This window comes from Electrona antarctica, assembly GCF_951216825.1.
Source record: "Electrona antarctica genome assembly, chromosome: 7".
NCBI lineage: Eukaryota > Metazoa > Chordata > Actinopteri > Myctophiformes > Myctophidae > Electrona > Electrona antarctica.
Genome location: NC_136812.1, coordinates 14,568,318 through 14,586,877, shown reverse-complemented (window position 1 = coordinate 14,586,877; position 18,560 = coordinate 14,568,318). Strand labels below are relative to the sequence as shown.

At 43.4% G+C, this 18,560-nt stretch overlaps 1 protein-coding gene and 1 pseudogene across 3 annotated transcripts; one reads left to right on the top strand and one right to left on the bottom strand.

The window, feature by feature from the left end:
* Positions 1-1,193: 1,193 nt before the first annotated feature.
* Positions 1,194-3,828, bottom strand: LOC306926133 (C-C chemokine receptor type 4-like; annotated as a pseudogene). Its single transcript has 2 exons — positions 3,810-3,828; positions 1,194-2,220 (listed from the first exon to the last, which is right to left on the bottom strand). The product of its transcript is annotated as a C-C chemokine receptor type 4-like (transcript).
* A 414-nt stretch (positions 3,829-4,242) lies between these two features.
* oma1 (OMA1 zinc metallopeptidase) lies at positions 4,243-18,329 on the top strand. 2 transcript variants are annotated; one of them, XR_013790414.1, is made up of 10 exons: positions 4,243-4,452; positions 5,495-5,934; positions 7,114-7,342; positions 8,137-8,310; positions 9,308-9,415; positions 12,420-12,548; positions 13,507-13,581; positions 14,962-15,111; positions 17,369-17,979; positions 18,110-18,329. XR_013790414.1 is itself a non-coding variant. In XM_079506071.1 (9 exons), the coding sequence occupies exons 2-9, from the start codon at positions 5,540-5,542 to the stop codon at positions 17,735-17,737; spliced, it is 1,629 nt and encodes a 542-aa protein (XP_079362197.1). In that variant the 5' UTR covers positions 4,243-4,452; positions 5,495-5,539; the 3' UTR covers positions 17,738-18,329. The 2 variants fall into 2 exon arrangements, 1 of the variants encoding a protein (XP_079362197.1); XM_079506071.1 differs by having other exon boundaries at positions 17,369-18,329.
* The last annotated feature ends 231 nt before the right edge of the window (positions 18,330-18,560 follow it).

Here is an 18,560-nt window from a genome sequence, read left to right as displayed (position 1 = left end):
TATAACCGCCCTAGGGTTTTGGATCGCTCCAAGCAGAAAGAGGGTAAAGATGTCCTAGAGGTGTACCAGCTAGACTCCAGAACATGGTACTGTAGGTGTCCATGTCCATTAGTGGTGGGTGGACACTGGTGGGCATGAACTAAGTACAATTTTGAGGAATTTTCTTTTTTACTTCATTTCAAAATGTCAATACTTTTACTCCACTAAATCTCAGAGGCAAATATTGTACTTTTAGTCTTTTACTCCCCTACAATTATTTGAAAAATGTATTTAGTATTTACTTTGCAGATTTTAAGTATTATTAAAAACATACATTAACCTTAACATACATTATTTTTCAAAAGATTTTAATACATTTTATACATAAAATGACACCTTGTAAAATGGTACATTCTGCATGAGTACTTTTACTTTTGATACTATTAGTACTTGTAAAAGAGTGTTTCTGAATTGTAGTATTGATACTTTTACTTAAGTAAGAAAATTGAGTTTTTCATATGGACATGGACATACGTGAATGGAGTTCCATTATACACACGCTACCAGTATTGATCAGAATCAAAATAAACTTTATTGTCATATCACAGGTTTACTGTGTAACACAGTGGGTGAAATTATTTTTTATTTCCACAAAAAGAGAAAGGGAAGAAGAAGGGGAGGCGTGCAGGGGGAAGAGAGAGAGAGAGAAACTATTCATCTACATTTCAAGCCAAGGACCCCCGTCCCCCAGAACGGGTTCTCAACCCGTGGGTCGTGACCCCTCAGGGGGTCGCCAAATTATTTTGGGGGGGGTCCCCAAATTATTTTGAATTTTAAAAAGAAATGTTTTTCTTTTAGTTTTTTTCAACTGAATGGCTGGAAAAATGGAAATGAAAAGTTTACATAGTACACATAATGCATGCATAAACTTTCGCTGTAGTCTGATCCTGATCACCTCCACTGGCTTCCGGTTAAGTACACCTACAAACTGCTCCTCCTCACCTACAAATCCCTCCATGGCCTTGCCCCACGGTATCTGTCTGACCTCCTCAATGACTTTTTTCTGTATTGTAAAGTGTCCTTGGGTTTCTTGAAAGGCGCTATATATATTCAAGTTATTATTATTATTATTATCACGTTTTTTTGGCTGATATCGGCCCGATATCCGATCAGAAGATCGGATTGCGGCATCTCCAGTAATTATCAGTAAGTACTCAGTGGTCAGCAGTAGTATGAGGTGTTCTCTGTGAGGTGGTGCTGGTTAGGCTCATGTGTCGTCTCAGACAGGGCATCTTGGCCAGCAGTCTCTTGAAGTGGCTCTGGAACTTCTTACCTTCTTACCTATGAAGGTGTAGAACACAGGGCTGACGCAGCAGTACAGGTACGCTACGTTGCGCGTCACATACAGGGCATTGTCCAATGTTTCCGACTCTGCGCACGACTTGGCGTCTTTGCCGTCGCGAACGGCAGAGATTCTAATGGCCTGCAGGAGGATGACGGTGTTGTAGGGCGTCCAGCATGCAAAGTAGGTGAAGACAATGATGAAGATGAGCTTCATGGAGCGGCCCTTCTCTTTCATGCGGGTGTTGACGATGCGGATGGTGATGCTGACGTAGCAGTACATCAACACGAGGAAAGGCAGCAGGAAGAAGGCGAAGAACTGTTGATAGTAGCTGACCTGGCGCCAATGGTTCATGACAGCCACATCATATCCCGTTTCCTCACACATCAGACCTTGTTTGTGGTCCTCGCGTACGTTTGTGAAAACCAGTTTTTTTAGACTGGCTAGAATGCTGACGCACCAGACTGCCGCAGACGTGCCGACGACGTAGGTCTTCTTCAGGCTCTTGGACACGACCACGGTGTGCACCACGGCCAGATATCGGTCAAGCGTCATGAGCGTCAGGAACAGGATGGAGCTGTAGTAGCCCACGATGTAGGCACTGCTGACCATCTTGCACATGACCACGCCAAAGATCCACTCGTCCAAATGGTAGGTGGCCCAATAAGGAAGGCTGGAGGCGAAGAGGAGGTTTGAGACGACCAGATTGAGGAGGAAGATGTTTCTCACCGTGTGGAGCTTCCCGAACTTGTAGATGACGAGGAGAACCAGCCCGTTGCCGACGTAACTGAGGAGAAAGTTGACGTAGTAGAAGACGGGGATGAAGCTGGCGCTAAACCGGTTGACGTCGGTCTTGGAGCAGAGATGGACCAACACGTCCACCACAGTGTTGGGGTCATCTGTGGTGTCAACCGTGTCATCATACAGCTCAAGGAGTCTTTGTAGCCGTCACTGTTCTCAATGGCTGAACCATTCATCCTGTTGTAGGAAAGGACATGGACACAACAGAATGCTTCACCTTGAAGAGTATAATTATTTTATCTTGTATATAGAGAAGAGTCGATTTGTGACTTTTAGACCAAATCTATCTGAGTAGTAGGGGAGCTCTTTCCTGCCCTGAAAGACTGACCGAAGGGACCAAAAAATGTAACCATAAACACGTTGCCCCCTCCGACGTCTCTGCTTAACGATAGATGGACGGGGAGCAAATCAACTCCCCCGACACGGACAACTACTAAAACGTGTCCATACAGTTGTGGATTAATTTGTCACAGACAGCATGTCAAATTGTTAGAGTGCCGCTGTGATTATAGGCGACTGGTATTGCTTAACAAAAGACTTTGCAAGTGGGTAGGCAGGGCGGTAATTCACGCCCTCACTGAAATGAGTCACTAAAAATGTATATTTTCGAGGGGCGCTAGCCCCAGCACCTATGTCCAGTTTTGAGGGTGCGTGTAAACACAAACATTGTCCTAACACAAACATTGAATGCCATTGATAATGGATGGCCAGTTTGATGTCATTGTCCCAAGTAACACAAACATTAAATGCCATTGACAATGAATGGCCAGTTTTGAGTGAACACAAACATTACGTAAACAAACATTGAAGACGGACGTATGGATGCAAATTGTGATTGGCTGGAATAAGATGATGTACAGGATGATGATGTATGATGATAAGAGTGCCCCTCACTTCACACTGGTGTGATTTCCCTCCTATACACAGGTTTAATGTTTGTTTTTAGTTCAATGTTTGTTTGTTTGTTAAAAACGGCATTGACAATGAAGGGAAAATTGACGTCATATTGTCCCTCATTACGTCATATTGTCCCGCATTACGTCATATTGTCTCTTTATTGTTAATGGCATTTAATGTTTGTGTTGGCACCGTTTGTTTTACATCACCATTACATCACCTAATCAACATGAGTTAGACTTAGCGCCCACTTCACACGGGTGTCTGAAGGAAGGTTTGAACTACGATTAAATTAGATATGTCTGTAACATCTGACATATAAGTCTATATCTGATACTCCAGGATTCACAATTAAATATTTATCCTTCACTCAAGACGGCTGCATAGGTATTGTCGTTCAAAAGTTTTCTGTGTCGAGTTCTAAAAATAAGGAGTGTGTCATGAATGAACTCACCTGTGTTGAGATAGAGTGAGATCCCATCATCTCAATAAGTTATTCTGTCTGCTGTGTGAAAGTGAAACACATGATACCATTTCAGTAAAGAGGAAATACTTGTTTACTCATCGTCATCAGTGGTGGAAGAAGTAAAAGTAGTTTACCACAATGTAGAAATCCTCTGTCATGAGTAGAAATCCTGTATTCAAATATTTAGAGTGAATGCAACCTTATCAAACATAATAGGCATCTACAAACTCACAACGTGTTGTGTTGTGAGGAGTTGAAGTATCAAAGAATATGAATACTCAACTAAAGTATAGTACTTATTTGAGTAAATGTACTTAAATGTACCGTAGTTACAGGATGTCATTGTGGTTTGACAGTCATCTCAGTTTTTCTTGTCAGCAGAATTTCTGAAAGTGGCACACATGCACACACACACACACACGCACGCGCGTGTGCACACACACACACACGTGCGCACACACACACACACACACACACACACACACACACACACACACACACACACACACACCCCATGTGGCCCACACGGGCCACACGGAGATGCACCACTCACTTCACACGGGTGTGATTTTTAATGGTACTCCAACTTTCAACCCCCGAATTTACCATGATCCACAATTTATATACCGGTAATACTCTATTTTTAATATTTTATTTGGATGAACTTAAGGATCATAAAAAACGTTTTGCAATTTATTTTGGGTCACGCCCCTTTTTTATTGACTCCACGCCAGCGTTGCCCTGTTGCCTCGGAACCTTTGTTGGTGTGCGTGTTGTTTCCGAGGGATTGAAATTCAGTGAACACGCGCTTTGGTGTGTTGTGTTTTTTTTTGACAAGTTGCAGCAGCAAACCATGAAACAAACGGTCACAGTTGTGTTTTAAAGTTTATAACGGACGTCATGGACTGGTGGCATCATGGCAAAGGCATCTCGGCGTCTATCTTAAAGCAAGCTCTAGAATACAAAGGTGATTTTAACCTAACATTGCTGTTACACCTGTCAGTGTCACCTGCTACAAAAAACTTACATCATTGACGCCACGGTAACTTTAGCACAGCAGTAGCGTGGTAGCAAGGACATTGATTTAATAGACCCGTCGAACGTTAAGACAGCATTATTACTAATACATCTGGTCTTATATTGAGATTAAAATATAGAATGTAGAGTAATAGTAACGATAAACCCATTCCGTTAATGCTTGAGGCGGCACAGAAGGTGTGAGTGACCTACGTTGTCATACAGTCTTGAAGAGGGTTCATCACTATAAGTTTTACCATCATCAACCAAATGAACCATTCGATTATATTATCGAGACTTTTACTTTCGTATTTATGATAAATGCAAATGGCTACCATTTACTATGATTCCACTTTGACACCTGTGGTCGTGTTGTACTGTATTGCTTAACCCATTAAGACCTCATGTCTTCTAAATCCTAAACAGTTTTCTGATAAACTTATGTTGTTATATATAGCAGTAATTCTCGAACCTATTCAGGTCAAGGACCCCCGAATGATATGTATTATGTAATGTATTTGACCTCTGACCCCGCCTGCATTTTTGAGTGGTGTAAACCACTCCTACAACTGGCTTTGTTAGTTTACATGTCTGACCGTACCAAAAAATGAGCATGGTTGCTATGGTCACCCAGTTCACCCGGGTGTGATTTCAGCTTTGTTAGTTTACGTGTCTGTTCGTACCGTCTGAAAAAGAGAGAAAACCCGCACACTCATATGCTCCAAAAGATAGGTTTATTGACGACGTTTCGAGCCAAGGCTCTTCATCTGGTTCGTACCGTCAGACATTACGTCAGACCACAGCTGATCAGTCTATATAAGACCTTACACCACTCAGTTCACACGGGTGTGATTTTTTTAATAGCCAATGTATAAAATATGGCTAAAATCGACACTAGATACTTTCCTGGTTTTAATGGCTTATTAACAAATATACTGAAAGTTCAAGATGTTTTGCATTCTTCTCAAGGTATGTATGCATTTCTTTTTTAGGTCAATGACTACGTGGACAACCTTGAACAAGTTTTCATCTTAACAATGGAACTGCTCTGTGCTCGTCTGATCAGGAGCAGACGCTTCTGTAGTACTCTTCTTTCAACACGGCTGACACCACAAAGCTTCCCGGGGAGTAAGGCAGGAGGTTACGCTCTGAAGACACGACTGATCTTGTCTTCAAAAGAACTGCCTAGGCTAAGCTGTCAAAGAACTGCGAACGTTATTGAACTTTACTCCTCAAACAGTCCATGTCGAGGTCGTTTGTTCTCTGATAAGACTTTGGGGACAGTGTTCTTTCCATTGAGGCCCCGTTGCCCTCTTCCAACACAGTGTGGATATCAGTTCCACACGTCAGGCCCACTGAGGGCTATTCCTGTACCCCTAATATGGTTGGTGCTTAAACCACTGCAGAAGATCGTGGCTGTAATACTTGGAAGGTAAGGCATGTGCAACTGTGTACTATTACACCATAAAGTGTATAGTAGTACACTACACTTATAATATGATGTTACATAAAGACAACATTCTGTATGTACCACATTCCATGAGTTTAAAGGTTTTGCTTTTTTAGCAATACAAGATAACACAACAAAGTGTAACAGAGCTGACAATGGCTGTCTGCAGACAATGTAAAAACAATAGGGTTAGTGGTCATGTGTTCTGTACATTTTCAGGCCATCTGACCATAGTATATGAAGGCCACACTCAAGTTTCTATTGAGAACAACTGCCCATAATATTCTAGAGAGAGAAAAAAATATGCCTTCTTTGGGTGTGACACTTCACACACTGAAGAAGGTGTCGCAAGCCGACACACGTTGGTGTTTCTTAATGTCTGGACTTTTATCTAGAAAATCCACCTGGACCTGGATTTGGTTTTATGCCCTTTTGGCATATTTTCTCTATTGAACATTATTCCCTTCCATGAGCACCGGTGAGTGATACCAGTAGCGCTCCTGTAACCTTTTACATAGGGATTCTGAGATATTTGGCAGTTCTGTGATAATAAGTATGAGTAACTATGTTGTGGATGATTGTTGTGGGCAACTTATTATATAGCTGCATAATATTAGAAGTAACTAACCAAATTGCTTATCCTTCATAATGATAAACTCACATTGTGCAGAGCAACATAAGGCCACATCTGTTGAATAGTAACAATATTAGACAGTTTGTTGCGATGCAACTAGACAACCTCTTTACACAAGTATTTAGATCTAGACTTTTGACACCCACAAGTCCACAAACCACAAAGGAGAGGTAGGAAAATCTCCCGACACTGGCAAGCAAGGCCCTTTCAAATGTGTTGAAATCCGTGGTCTCTCTTGACCAACATCTAGGGTGGCCCCACAGTGCTGAAACCATATGATCTCTTCTAGGTGGAAACCAACCCTCATTATGTCCAGAAGTGTTACTTTTCAGGATTCAAATTCAAAACCATCAAATGTAGCAATGTACAAGCTCAAAACGCATCGCTTCACACCCGTTTATTAGAGCTTGTGGATCTGCTAGTTTTGATGCTTTTATGTGACTTTAGTGTACTATGATCAAGAAGGCCGCTAGTTTACGAGGAAGATATTCGATACAGTGTTTTTCTTCTCTGCCTACTGCAAACAGGAGCATCAGGAAGTGGTGGGCAGCCCTACCGCCCAACAAACGGCAGCTTCTGCGCGAGGCAGCCTGGCGGCGTCGATGGCACCTGGTGGCTGCCGGCTCGCTGTTTCTACTGATCTTCGCCCTGTTCTGCCTCACCCACCTGGACGAGTCGCCGCTGACAGGACGCATGCGCCTCCTGGTGTTCAGCAGAGAGAATTACATGGAGCTGGCTGGACTGACGTCAAAGGCGGTAAGAAGAGGAGTATAGAGTTGTTTTTAGAGGACCAAGAGTCAACTTTACTGTCACAATGACATCACTGGTTTAACAGGTGTAATGAAGACAATCAAATTATTTGCCCAAGTTCTGTCATTTTGATGTTTTTTCAGAAAGGGAAAGCAAAGCAAACATTAAAAGAGCTTATGAAAGACAACAATCCATACACAAAAATAAAAAAAATAAAGGAGATGATGAGTTCTCAAATTATTAGTATTCACTTGCCAGTTCCATAGAGGCCAGCATGTCTTTCTCTTGGCTAGAATACACCGTCGCTGTCAGGCAGAAACCTCGTCTCCTTTCTTTAACTTTTGGTGTTTTTTCATTAGTTAATGAAGTTAATGTTACTTGATCATACTACAGCAAAAGTAGCAAATCTGCGAGCTCAAAATGCATCACTTCGCACTGCGTTTTACTTTTCCTTTTTTTTTCCTTTTTACTTTTGCTGTTTTTTTTTTGTATGACTGTGTCGTGCACTGAAAATAATCCACAAGCTCACAATGTGTCATGGGATGTGACACGTTGTGAGCTTGTGGATCTGTTGTTTTCACTGTCGTATGACATGGCATAAATTATGCAGGACTGGACAGATGGACGAAGGGTGATGGTTGGCCACATTTTCTTCCATTTGTGGCTTTTACTTCTATTCTATGTTATTATGCTGGTGTTCTATCAAGACAGATTATTCAATACATTGGAAAAAAAATATTCTAACAATATGGGTTCCCAGGTTGCACAAGTAGTAACGCTTATTATCGTGTATGTTTCAGTACATGGAGGAATACGAAGAGCGTCTGCTTCCGCAGACAGACCCCCGTCATCAGGTAGTGGAGCGGCTGGTGAGCCACCTGTCTGAGAGGAACAAGGAGATCCCTGAAGTGTCCTCCGTTCCCTGGAGCGTCCACGTGGTTCAGGATCCCACCCGCAATGCCTTTGTCCTGCCTGTGAGTCAGAGATGCATTTGTTATGAGAGTGTTATCATATTTCTATATAAGGTGAGAGAGATATCTTGTCCTAAGTGGCTAACTCCACCCAGCCAGCTCTGTAGTAAGCTAAAAGATCCCTTAAACCATAGACATAGAACAATGTGGAACGGTAAATAAAATGAATAAATCTGGTCTGGTGCATTACCTCTGGCAGTTGAGGTGGGTAGATATACTGGCATTCCTGAGGATCAGCGATTGTGTGTTTTTGTGACCTGGGAGTTGTGTTGTGGAGGATAAGTTTAATTTAGTTTTTCACTGTCAATGATGTAAGAAATTCCTTATTTTAAAAATATCCAGGATAAGAATTTGTTTTGGATGTCTGAATGTTGTATGTTAAGTTGACTGTTCACTAAGGATGTTTTTTTTATTTTTCTTTAATTCATAGAGAAGGCATGTCAGTTGCATTGGAGAATGATGTGTCCATAACTGATTACGTATTCTGTTTGTGGTGTATCTTGGTATATGTCTATTTTGTGAGTGTTTTGTAAGGGCCGATTCATACTCCTATTTTACCGCTGTTTCAGCGCTGTAGTGCCGAAATGATTTCGGCTCGTCAGAAATTTTCAGTAGCACCGAAGAGCCGACTTTAGGACGGTACCCGCCCCCCCCCCCAACCTAAAATGACGTCACATTGTAGGCTCTATAGAGCCGAACCGACTTTTATTCGGCTCTAAAATAGGAGTATGAATCGGCCCTAAGCCCGTGCGGGCTGGCCATCTTGTGGTGCAGGACACTATAATAAAAAACCCATACAAGGAAGAGGAAGTAACAATCCATGGGTGTTTCATGCAAAAATCGTTTTTCAAAAGTTGAATTGAATGGTATGCATGGCAATACAGTACGTGTCATTGGGTCCCTTGGGTCTTATGACCTATTTTATTATTTTTGATCTCTGCCTTATACTGATCTGGAATGCTATTGACCCAGCCTGGGTGTGCTCCTGTCTTCTCTATAGAATGGGAAGGTGTTTGTGTTTACGGGGATGCTGGATGCAGTGGCAGACGTTCACCAGCTCACCATCCTCCTGGGACACGAGATGGCTCACGCAATCATGGGTCACGCTGTGAGTACAAACACACCCACGCCTGTGTGCCCTTGGCCTTTGGTTCCCATGGTTGAATCATACATTGTCTGGCAGACACCTCTTATCTGCATATTTTAATATAAATATGTTTTTTGGTAAATTAATTCCCTACCTGATCATACTACAGTATCACACAAAGGTACGGCCCTGTGCCTCCAGTGGTCCCTCCGAACCTGTGTCTGGCCCGTGGCACCCTAAGCCCTCAAAACATGGCACGAAGATTGTAGATCGGCTACTTTTTGCTATTTATTTTATTTTAATTTGAATCCTGAAAAGTAACATTTTTGGATGGTTTCCACCCGACAGAGATGATATCAAACTGTTAAAGGCTTTCCTTGGCGAGCTATCATCAGCAGGGTGAGAAGAGTAATTAGAATTAACTCAGAAAGCACCCTTATAAATGAAGAAAGTATGTAGGTGGTATACTTACTGGATTTTTGGTCTGTCTCTAGATATGCCAGTATTAACCCACCTCCATATCCACTCTCCGCTGTCTGTCTCTGCCAGCAAAGCTTCATAGCAATATTCTCCAAAATAACAAGTCTGGCATATCTAGATGACCATTTCTTAGAGTTCCAAAAAGAGAAGAAAATGACCATCCATGCAGCATAACCAAAGCCTCCTGAAGCCAAATGACTGTGCTTTCATGTTCTGCTTGATGAGAATGCAAAATCTGCCCCACATGTTTACAGTCCTACACTGAGGACTATGTCACATAAATGGAGAGAGCTCTGTGAAACTGGCCGGATGTGCACAAGCGTGATGTTTGTTGTTGTTGTTGAAAATAGCAGCTGTAGTGAATGCTTGTACTCGGTATTTAATTTTTTTTAAGTTATAATATCTGTACGTAGTAAACTTGAGGTTATTTTATGAGTCATTAGCATGAACTTGTTTTAACCCATTTTGACCTGAGATCAGATTCTAAAAATATCTTCTACATCCTGACAGTTTTCTGAAAAAGCTATGTGTCGTTCTTCAATTAAAATAGCAGACCTACAAGCTCGTAGCGCGCCACTCGGTGGCGCGCTATGAGCTTGTAGATCTGCTATTTTTTAATAGCTAAAGCATAACATAATGCTAACACCAAAAGGGGGTCCCGCCCAAGTTATACTATCTGTACGTAGTAAACTTGAGGTTATTTTAAGAGTCATTAGCATGAACTTGTTTTAAAACGGTCAAAAATGTCTCATAATGTTTCATAGTGTGATATGCAGGAGATAAATGAACTTAAGATCTTTGGTAATAGTTGGCATTACATTATTATACTGCAGTGAAATGTGGGCGGACAGACATCCCCTCCACGCACAAGGCTAACCCTCTGCTCTCTGCTCCTTATGGCTGTAACGTGGCTGACCCATGGCACTCTGCTCCCTATGGCTGTAACGTGGCTGACCCATGGCACTCTGCTCCCTATGGCTGTAACGTGGCTGACCCATGGCACTCTGCTCCCTATGGCTGTAACGTGGCTGACCCATGGCACTCTGCTCCCTATGGCTGTAACGTGGCTGACCCATGGCACTCTGCTCCCTTTATTCATTCACTACAGATTGCAGTTATTACTTGCGCAAGCAGAGCGCGCAAGTACTAGTTTCGCAGGACAATGCGTATGCACCGTCCCAGCAAATTACGTAATGACTACTTGTGCCTGATACGGCAGTGGTGCCAGACTACATACATGTATACATAGGAGCATTACCTCTAATCCTCCCGACACTAAAACATATCGTCATTACGTCACCATCGAAAACCAATTACACTCTGGCATTGGGACCTTTAATCCACATCTTTATTACGTCATCATTGAGAGCTAGTCATCATTGAGAGCTAGCTATACCAGTTATACCCTGACGTCATATGCTGGGACGGTGCATACGCATCAAAAGTAACCACAATATACCGCTAATCAATTTACAAATTACATATACATATACATAGAGGCATTTCCTTTAATCCACCCGGCACTGATCGAGATATACGTCACCATCGAAGGCATTGGGTCCTTTAATCCACATCTTTATTACGATATATTTCATAATACTATTTTTTTACGTGCAAAAAGTAGGTACGTAGCAAATAGCCAAACCTAATAATTCAATATTTCAATCGTTCTTTCAAAGAGAAGCTGAGATTTGACAGTTTGTAGCGGTCGACAGTACTTGCGCGCTCTGCTTGCGCACTAGTAGGCCATTTATGGCCTACTTGTGTGCAACAAGCAAGTAGGCACTCGACAGAGTGCAGTTCTAGTTATTATTGGGGTTTTTTACACCAGCTATAAAAACATTATCTTGTGCTGAGAAAGTGTTTAAGAGTCTAATGAAGTTTTTGGGTTATATGAGTTTAAAAAAACATCCTCTGAGGACAATGTGATGGGAGGAGGATGATTTTAATTAGACGAAGGGAATAAGCATCGATGGCCTGCATAGGACCCAGTAGGTTAGCTCTATTGGATTGCTTGTTTAAAACCTCCCAAATCTATGTTACGCCATTAAAAAGTTCTGCTGCAATAGATGGGAACAATCAATATGTTCCTTCTGCCTCTGCCTGCCCCTGTTTCACATCTACAAAAGAAACGTCTTGCCTCTCTTGGAATTATGGTAAATTTATACAGTGCCTTTTATCCAAAGTACTTGCATACTTGCACAACATTCACCCAGTCATGATATATTCACAAACCAATGGCCAAACCAGTGGGAGCCAGGCATCAAACCTTGCTAAAAATGACTTTGTATAACGATGATAAAGTAGGGCATTAATTTACCTAATAATATAAAGAAATCACCTAACATTCTTCTCTCCCTCTACATTTTAGATTTTAACCATTTTGCTATACTTGGCTATTCAAAAATAGCAGATATACAAGTTATGGGGTATGGCCCATCACTTCGTGCCGTGCTATGTAGATCTGCTATTTTAGAAAAATCATGAAAATTGGTGCAATCTCTAAATATATTCCCCCCCCCCCCCCCCCACACACACAATCCAGGCTGAACAGGCCAGCCTGTCTCACATGGTGGACTTCCTGTCTCTCATCCTGTTGACCACCATCTGGGCTGTCTGTCCTCGGGACAGCTTGGCCGTGCTGGGACACTGGATCCAGAACAAACTAGTCGAGGTGGGACACATCCACATACAGCCAGGCGCACGCACGCACGCACGCACGCACGCACGCACGCACGCACGCACGCACGCACGCACGCACGCACGCACGCACGCACGCACGCACGCACGCACACACACACACACAGGCACACAGGCACACAGGCACACGCAGACACAGACACAGACACAGACATATATAATAGAAAAGAAAAACGAGCCCACTTGGTCCGTATAATGCAGTTTGCAAAGATTCACAATAAGAAAATAATAGCCAGCACTCAGTCCTTTTTGCGTCTATGTATGCTGTCCGTGTATTCCATGAATAAAAAGTACCAGAAGGACTTCAGAGTGCTGGCTATTATTTTCTTATCACTATATATATATATATATATATATATATATATATATATAATTTATTTTTTTTATATGTACAGTATATAAACTAAATTGTTGTTGTTTTTGCACATTGCAATTCAACAAGGTTTATTTGTCACTCATTACTCATACAGCTACAAGCAGCAAAATGCAAGTGTGGTAACATAACATCTGCAATGCTGTGTAACATCAACAACAATAATCAAGCTAAGATAGTAAGACGAGAAAATAGAATTACTATAGCAGCATTAGCAACATCAACATAAAAACAATATTAATAAGACAAGAAAACACGTCCTTAGGTTTATCTTGTACGTATACTGTATATGCTCACCTCCCTCTCACCACATCCTCTGTCTCCCTCTCTCCTCATCTCCCTCTCTCCTCTCTGTATACTGTATATGCTCACCTCCCTCGCACCACATCCTCTGTCTCCCTCTCTCCTCATCTCCCTCTCTCCTCTCTGTATACTGTATATGCTCACCTCCCTCTCACCACACCACCTCTGTCTCCCTCTCTCCTCGGTTCAGTTCGTATACTGTATATGCTCACCTCCCTCTCACCACATCCTCTGTCTCCCTCTCTCCTCGGTTCAGTTGATGTTCAGTCGTCCTTATAGCAGGAAGCTGGAGTCTGAAGCTGACCAAGTTGGATTACAGCTAGCTGCTAAGGTATCCTAACAATATCATCACCACCACCACCAGCATCGCCATCTCAGGATCATCAGTGTTGCATAACTTGATCTCATAGTGCTGAGGGTTCTCATTTTGGGGATTGCGGGGTGGGGAATCACAGATTTGTATTGCAGGGATAACCCCTCATTTCCAAAGGGGTCCCATAAGCATAAAACATGAACAACAGACATATACACATACTGTACAAGTATACAGACACATTCATACACAGATGGCTTGCTCACCCTCTCCCACCCACCCCACCAACAAACCACCACACCATAAGCTGTTAAACAACAGAAGAGAAAGTACATCAGTGTATACTATATATATCCCTACACGTACAGTCAATTAAGAAGCATAAACAAGTTGTATTAAGATGTGAAAGTCCTGAAGTGACAAGCAGCAACAGAATATTCCTCTAATTCTGGGTGTCTCAGAATACGGCAGACTACAGGGTTTGAGATTTCATCTCAAAACTGTAGTTCTTCTACAGGCCACTAGGGTGCACTGGTGGCCTGTAGACAAAATAACACTCAGGAATTGTCAGTGAAGGGCTTCTGCTCTGCATGGAATAGGAGTTCACAATGTGTGTGTGTGTGTGTGTGCTGGTACACACAATTGTACATATAGTTGCTGTCAAGTAGAAACCTTGTATCCATAGTTCTCATAAATCAATGTTCTACTTCAATTGAAATAAGCCTTATTGGCATGAGAAAACATGTTTACATTGCCAAAGCAAGTGTCAAAATATTATAAAAACTGATGAAAATGGCTAAGTATATACAGTTGGAGGGGGTTCGTTCGTTCATTCGTGTAGGTCTACACAGGCAGTTTGGACATCAGCCAAGAAGTCATATCGCCGTTGGAGGGGGTACAGCATTATGTAAACAGGGTATAAAGATTGTTTTGAAACAAATAGCAGTAATCTTTTGCAGTCACTTTGGGACAAATAACAGCATTTATTTTCTCAAGACTATTTAAATAGTATACAAAACATCCTCAGATTTAAGATGTGTTTAAAGGTAGCAGCTCTGTTTACATGTGCAGCAGGTCTAGCGGTCTACTTGGTACAGATAGTAGTCCTTAGGGTGGTTGTGTCCATTGGCTAACCTTCTTTTATCGCAGCAGTTCAAACACCTTGCTGCTGTGTTTGCACATTGTTGTATTTCGCCCAATCGGTATGGGAGTTCTTTGTCGTTTGATCATGTTTTGAAACTGACTTTGGGTGTGTGTAATCTCTGGGAAGTATGTGTCTCATACAACAGTGTCGGTCGGCCAAAGTAGTGAAAATAGCAGATATATTTTCATTTTTATTTAAAAAAAATGAAAATAACTGTGTGTGTGTGTGTGTGTGTGTGCGTGCGTCCTCCATAGGCGTGCGCTGACGTGCGAGCAGGCCCAGTGTTCTGGCAGCAGATCGAGCTCTCAGACAAGCTGAGTGGAGAGCCCACCATCCCAGAGTGGCTGTCCACACACCCCTCACACAGGAACAGAGTCACACAGCTGGACCGCCTTGTGCCCAAGGTAGGTACTGTACTGTACTGTACACAACTACACACTCAGGGTCATTTGGAAAGAGAGAGCGAGTGCATTTTCTGGGAACGGCATCAGCCGCGGAACACCCGCGGCAGGCCGGTAGTGTTTCTCGACGGCATCATACCGTCCAACACTCTACCCCAAACCCTAAACCTAACCCTAACCGCAAGCACGCGCAACGCATGGAATCGGCCGCAGAACACCCGTGGCGGGCGACAGTGTTTCTCTGCGGCATCAGTCAGACCAACGCACTGCCGCGGAAGCAAGTGGCAGTCGAGTGTCATAATCCCCCCAGTTTCCCCGGCAGATGGCGCCCCTTCTCCCGGCAGCACCGCGGCTGTTACCGGCAGTTCCAGCGCCTGGAGTGCGGCTGCCGAACGGATCGACAGTGCAGCTGTCATAATCCATCCACCTACTCCGGCAGTCGCCGGGAGGAGGGCCAGAAATGTCATATAAGCAAAAGGTCAAAGCCTCAATCTGTGATTTCTTCAATTGGTTGGCTTTATGTACTGTAGTGTAGAGCAGCAACAGCTTAGAATCATAATACTGCCTAAAAATTACATTTTCAGACACACACACACACACACACACACACACACACACACACACACACACACACACACACACGTGAATGCACAGTCACAGGGCACACAAGTTCCATTTGCTTGGTCCAATAGCGCTATGGACTAAGTACACTTATTATGTATGCATACTTCATATACATGCGCACGCACACAAACGCAATTGAGAGCGAAAGAAAGTGGAGCTCTGTATGGATTGAGTGTGTAAAGATGCCAGCTGTTTTCCAACACTAGGAATTGTACAGGCAAAAATACAGTGTATTCGGTTGGCAGACTTCAATATAAGATTGCAATCAAAACAAGGGTGACGTTGACTTGTAATGGTACTGGTACTGTAATGGTTTTGATGAATAATAAGTATAATGACAAGCCACTGTTAACTTACTCGAGCATAATAGACACTTGTATTTATGAAATGATAAGAAATAACAGGAAAATGCATAGCTATAGTCAGTCAGCCTATACTAAATCCAATCATGCTTATTGTCATGTAAAGTCTCTCCCAAAGTCACACTGTCATGATGATGTGACATTTGTATAATGTTGGCTTTTGGCAATTTAAGTACTTTAAGTAATTTTTTCCATATTACATATAACATAATATGTAATGTTATGACATCAAACACCAGTTAAATGCTCCAGTTGTCAAAAGACAGCTGTTGTATTGGGGACTCGCTAAACTTCCCTGGCTGGCACCCAATCACAGTCCACCTGTGGGACCTGTGGACTCACTACACTGAGAACATCACTGTAAAGTAAACTTTGATCATAATAGATTAAGAGTCTGTGTGCATGTGCGTGTTTATGTGAGAATGCAAGGTAGGGAGATAATAACAGAGGATAAGTGGTGTGTGTGTGTGTTTAACCTTGAGTATGAGTAGAACTGTTGGAACAGCATTCTGCTCTCGCCATCAGTGAGTCAGAGCAGGACATAGGAACAGATGGGTAAGCCACTAATTGTCCATCAGGTGTGGGTGTGTGCATGTGTGCGTGCGCCGTGCGCGCGTGTGTGCTGTCTGTATGTCTCCTATTGAATCCCTACGTGGCAGATTAACCTCCAGTAACCGTCATTGAAGAGGCCGGGCTGTGGCCACAGGCAATGAAGTGGGGATGACTGCTGTTAAGGGATCCATCAGTCTAGTATATTGCATGTGTGCGATGTTTATATCTTTATGTGCGTGTGTGTGCCCGCGGGGAAAACTGGTGGTACTGGTGTCACACCCAACATGGTATAAACGATCCATTCCTTTTATAAGTGCCATTTATACTTGATTTATACGACCTGCGGCAGATCTTCAAGCTCACAATGCATCGCAGCATGTGGTAAGCTTGTAGATCTGCTGTCTGCTCTATAGGTTATAGATCTGCCGTACCTGGCGTTAGCTGAAGCAGAAGGACACTCGGGCTCCTTTAGATTACACTTGCAATCCTGCAAAGAAATCATGGAGGATTGTGAGGTGAGGGAGTGTGTAGGAGTACCTTTTTGGACTTTTCTTTTGATAGATGTGCGTGTCTGTGTAAGAAGTTGAGCTGTGAGTGCCTGCAGTGCTAGTCATCATGACTGTTGTGAGATTATATCCATCTTTCTCTGTCTCTCATCATCCCCAGTGCACTCTGTTTCTTGGCCTCGGTCTTCTCATCTGTAATCGCTGTCTCGTCTGTAGGCTCTGGAGTTGAGGGAGAGCTGTGCCTGTCCTGCTCTCCCTGCGACAGACCCCCGCGCTGTCTTCGCCAAGAGTGTCCGCCTATTGCTGGAGAACGCTAAGCGCCACGAGAGGGAGGGGGACACGGGGACTGTCAACAACAAAACACAACCCGGGGTACTCGCTGCAGTTCTCCCGACCTGGCTGCCGGCTCCAGCCGCAGCCCCCCCGGCCATGGGCCTGGCAACCATGGGCCCGGCAGCAGCCACACCTCAGGCCCTAGTAAGCCCAAGCCCCATCCCCTGTGCTGGGGGAGGACAGACCTCCTCACTGGATGCTCAGCCCTGCCTCACGGTGGTCTTGGATCCTCCAGAAGCATCCAGCTGCTGACTGACTGGGTGACTACTGTCGACGCTGTTTGGCAGAAACCTCTTATCTCCACATCTTTTTGTGTGTTTTCGTAAATGAATTGCCCACTCGATCATACTACAAAGGTATACAAAATTGGCAGATCGGCAAGAGTGACTTGTTTTTCGAGCTTATCAATCTGCTACTTTGGCCATTTCTGAATTTGAATCCTGAAAAGTATCAGTTTTGGACATATGAGGTTTCCACCCGACAGAGACGGTTATGTTAGAGGAGGTTCTCAAAGTGGGGTGGTACCTCCACCTGTCCTTGAGGAGGTTCTCAAAGTGGGGTGGTACCTCCACCTGTCCTTGAGGAGGTTCTCAAAGTGGGGTGGTACCTCCACCTGTCCTTGAGGAGGTTCTCAAAGTGGGGTGGTACCTCCACCTGTCCTTGAGGAGGTTCCAGGAGTTCCCCAGTGGTTCTCAAAGTGGGGTGGTACCTCCACCCCACCAGGTACCCCACCAGGTACCTCCACCTGTCCTTGAGGAGGTTCCAGGAGTTACTGGAGTTCCCCAGTAAAAAAAAAGACCAAAAAGAATTTGGGAAAATGTGGAATATTGTTGAAACATTTTAATAACGAAACTCTTGTATGGTATGGCCCCCATACCATACAAGACACATAATATTTTCACATGGGGGGGGGGGGGGGGGGGGGGTGTCCGTGGCCAAATACATATTAGTTTGGGGGTCCTTGACGTGAAACACTTTGAGAACCACTGTTAGTTGTGTTTCTGACTGATGGAAAGAAGTCTGTTTCCGTTACATTTCAAGTCTGCTGCAATACGACTACTGACGTCTGACTGTG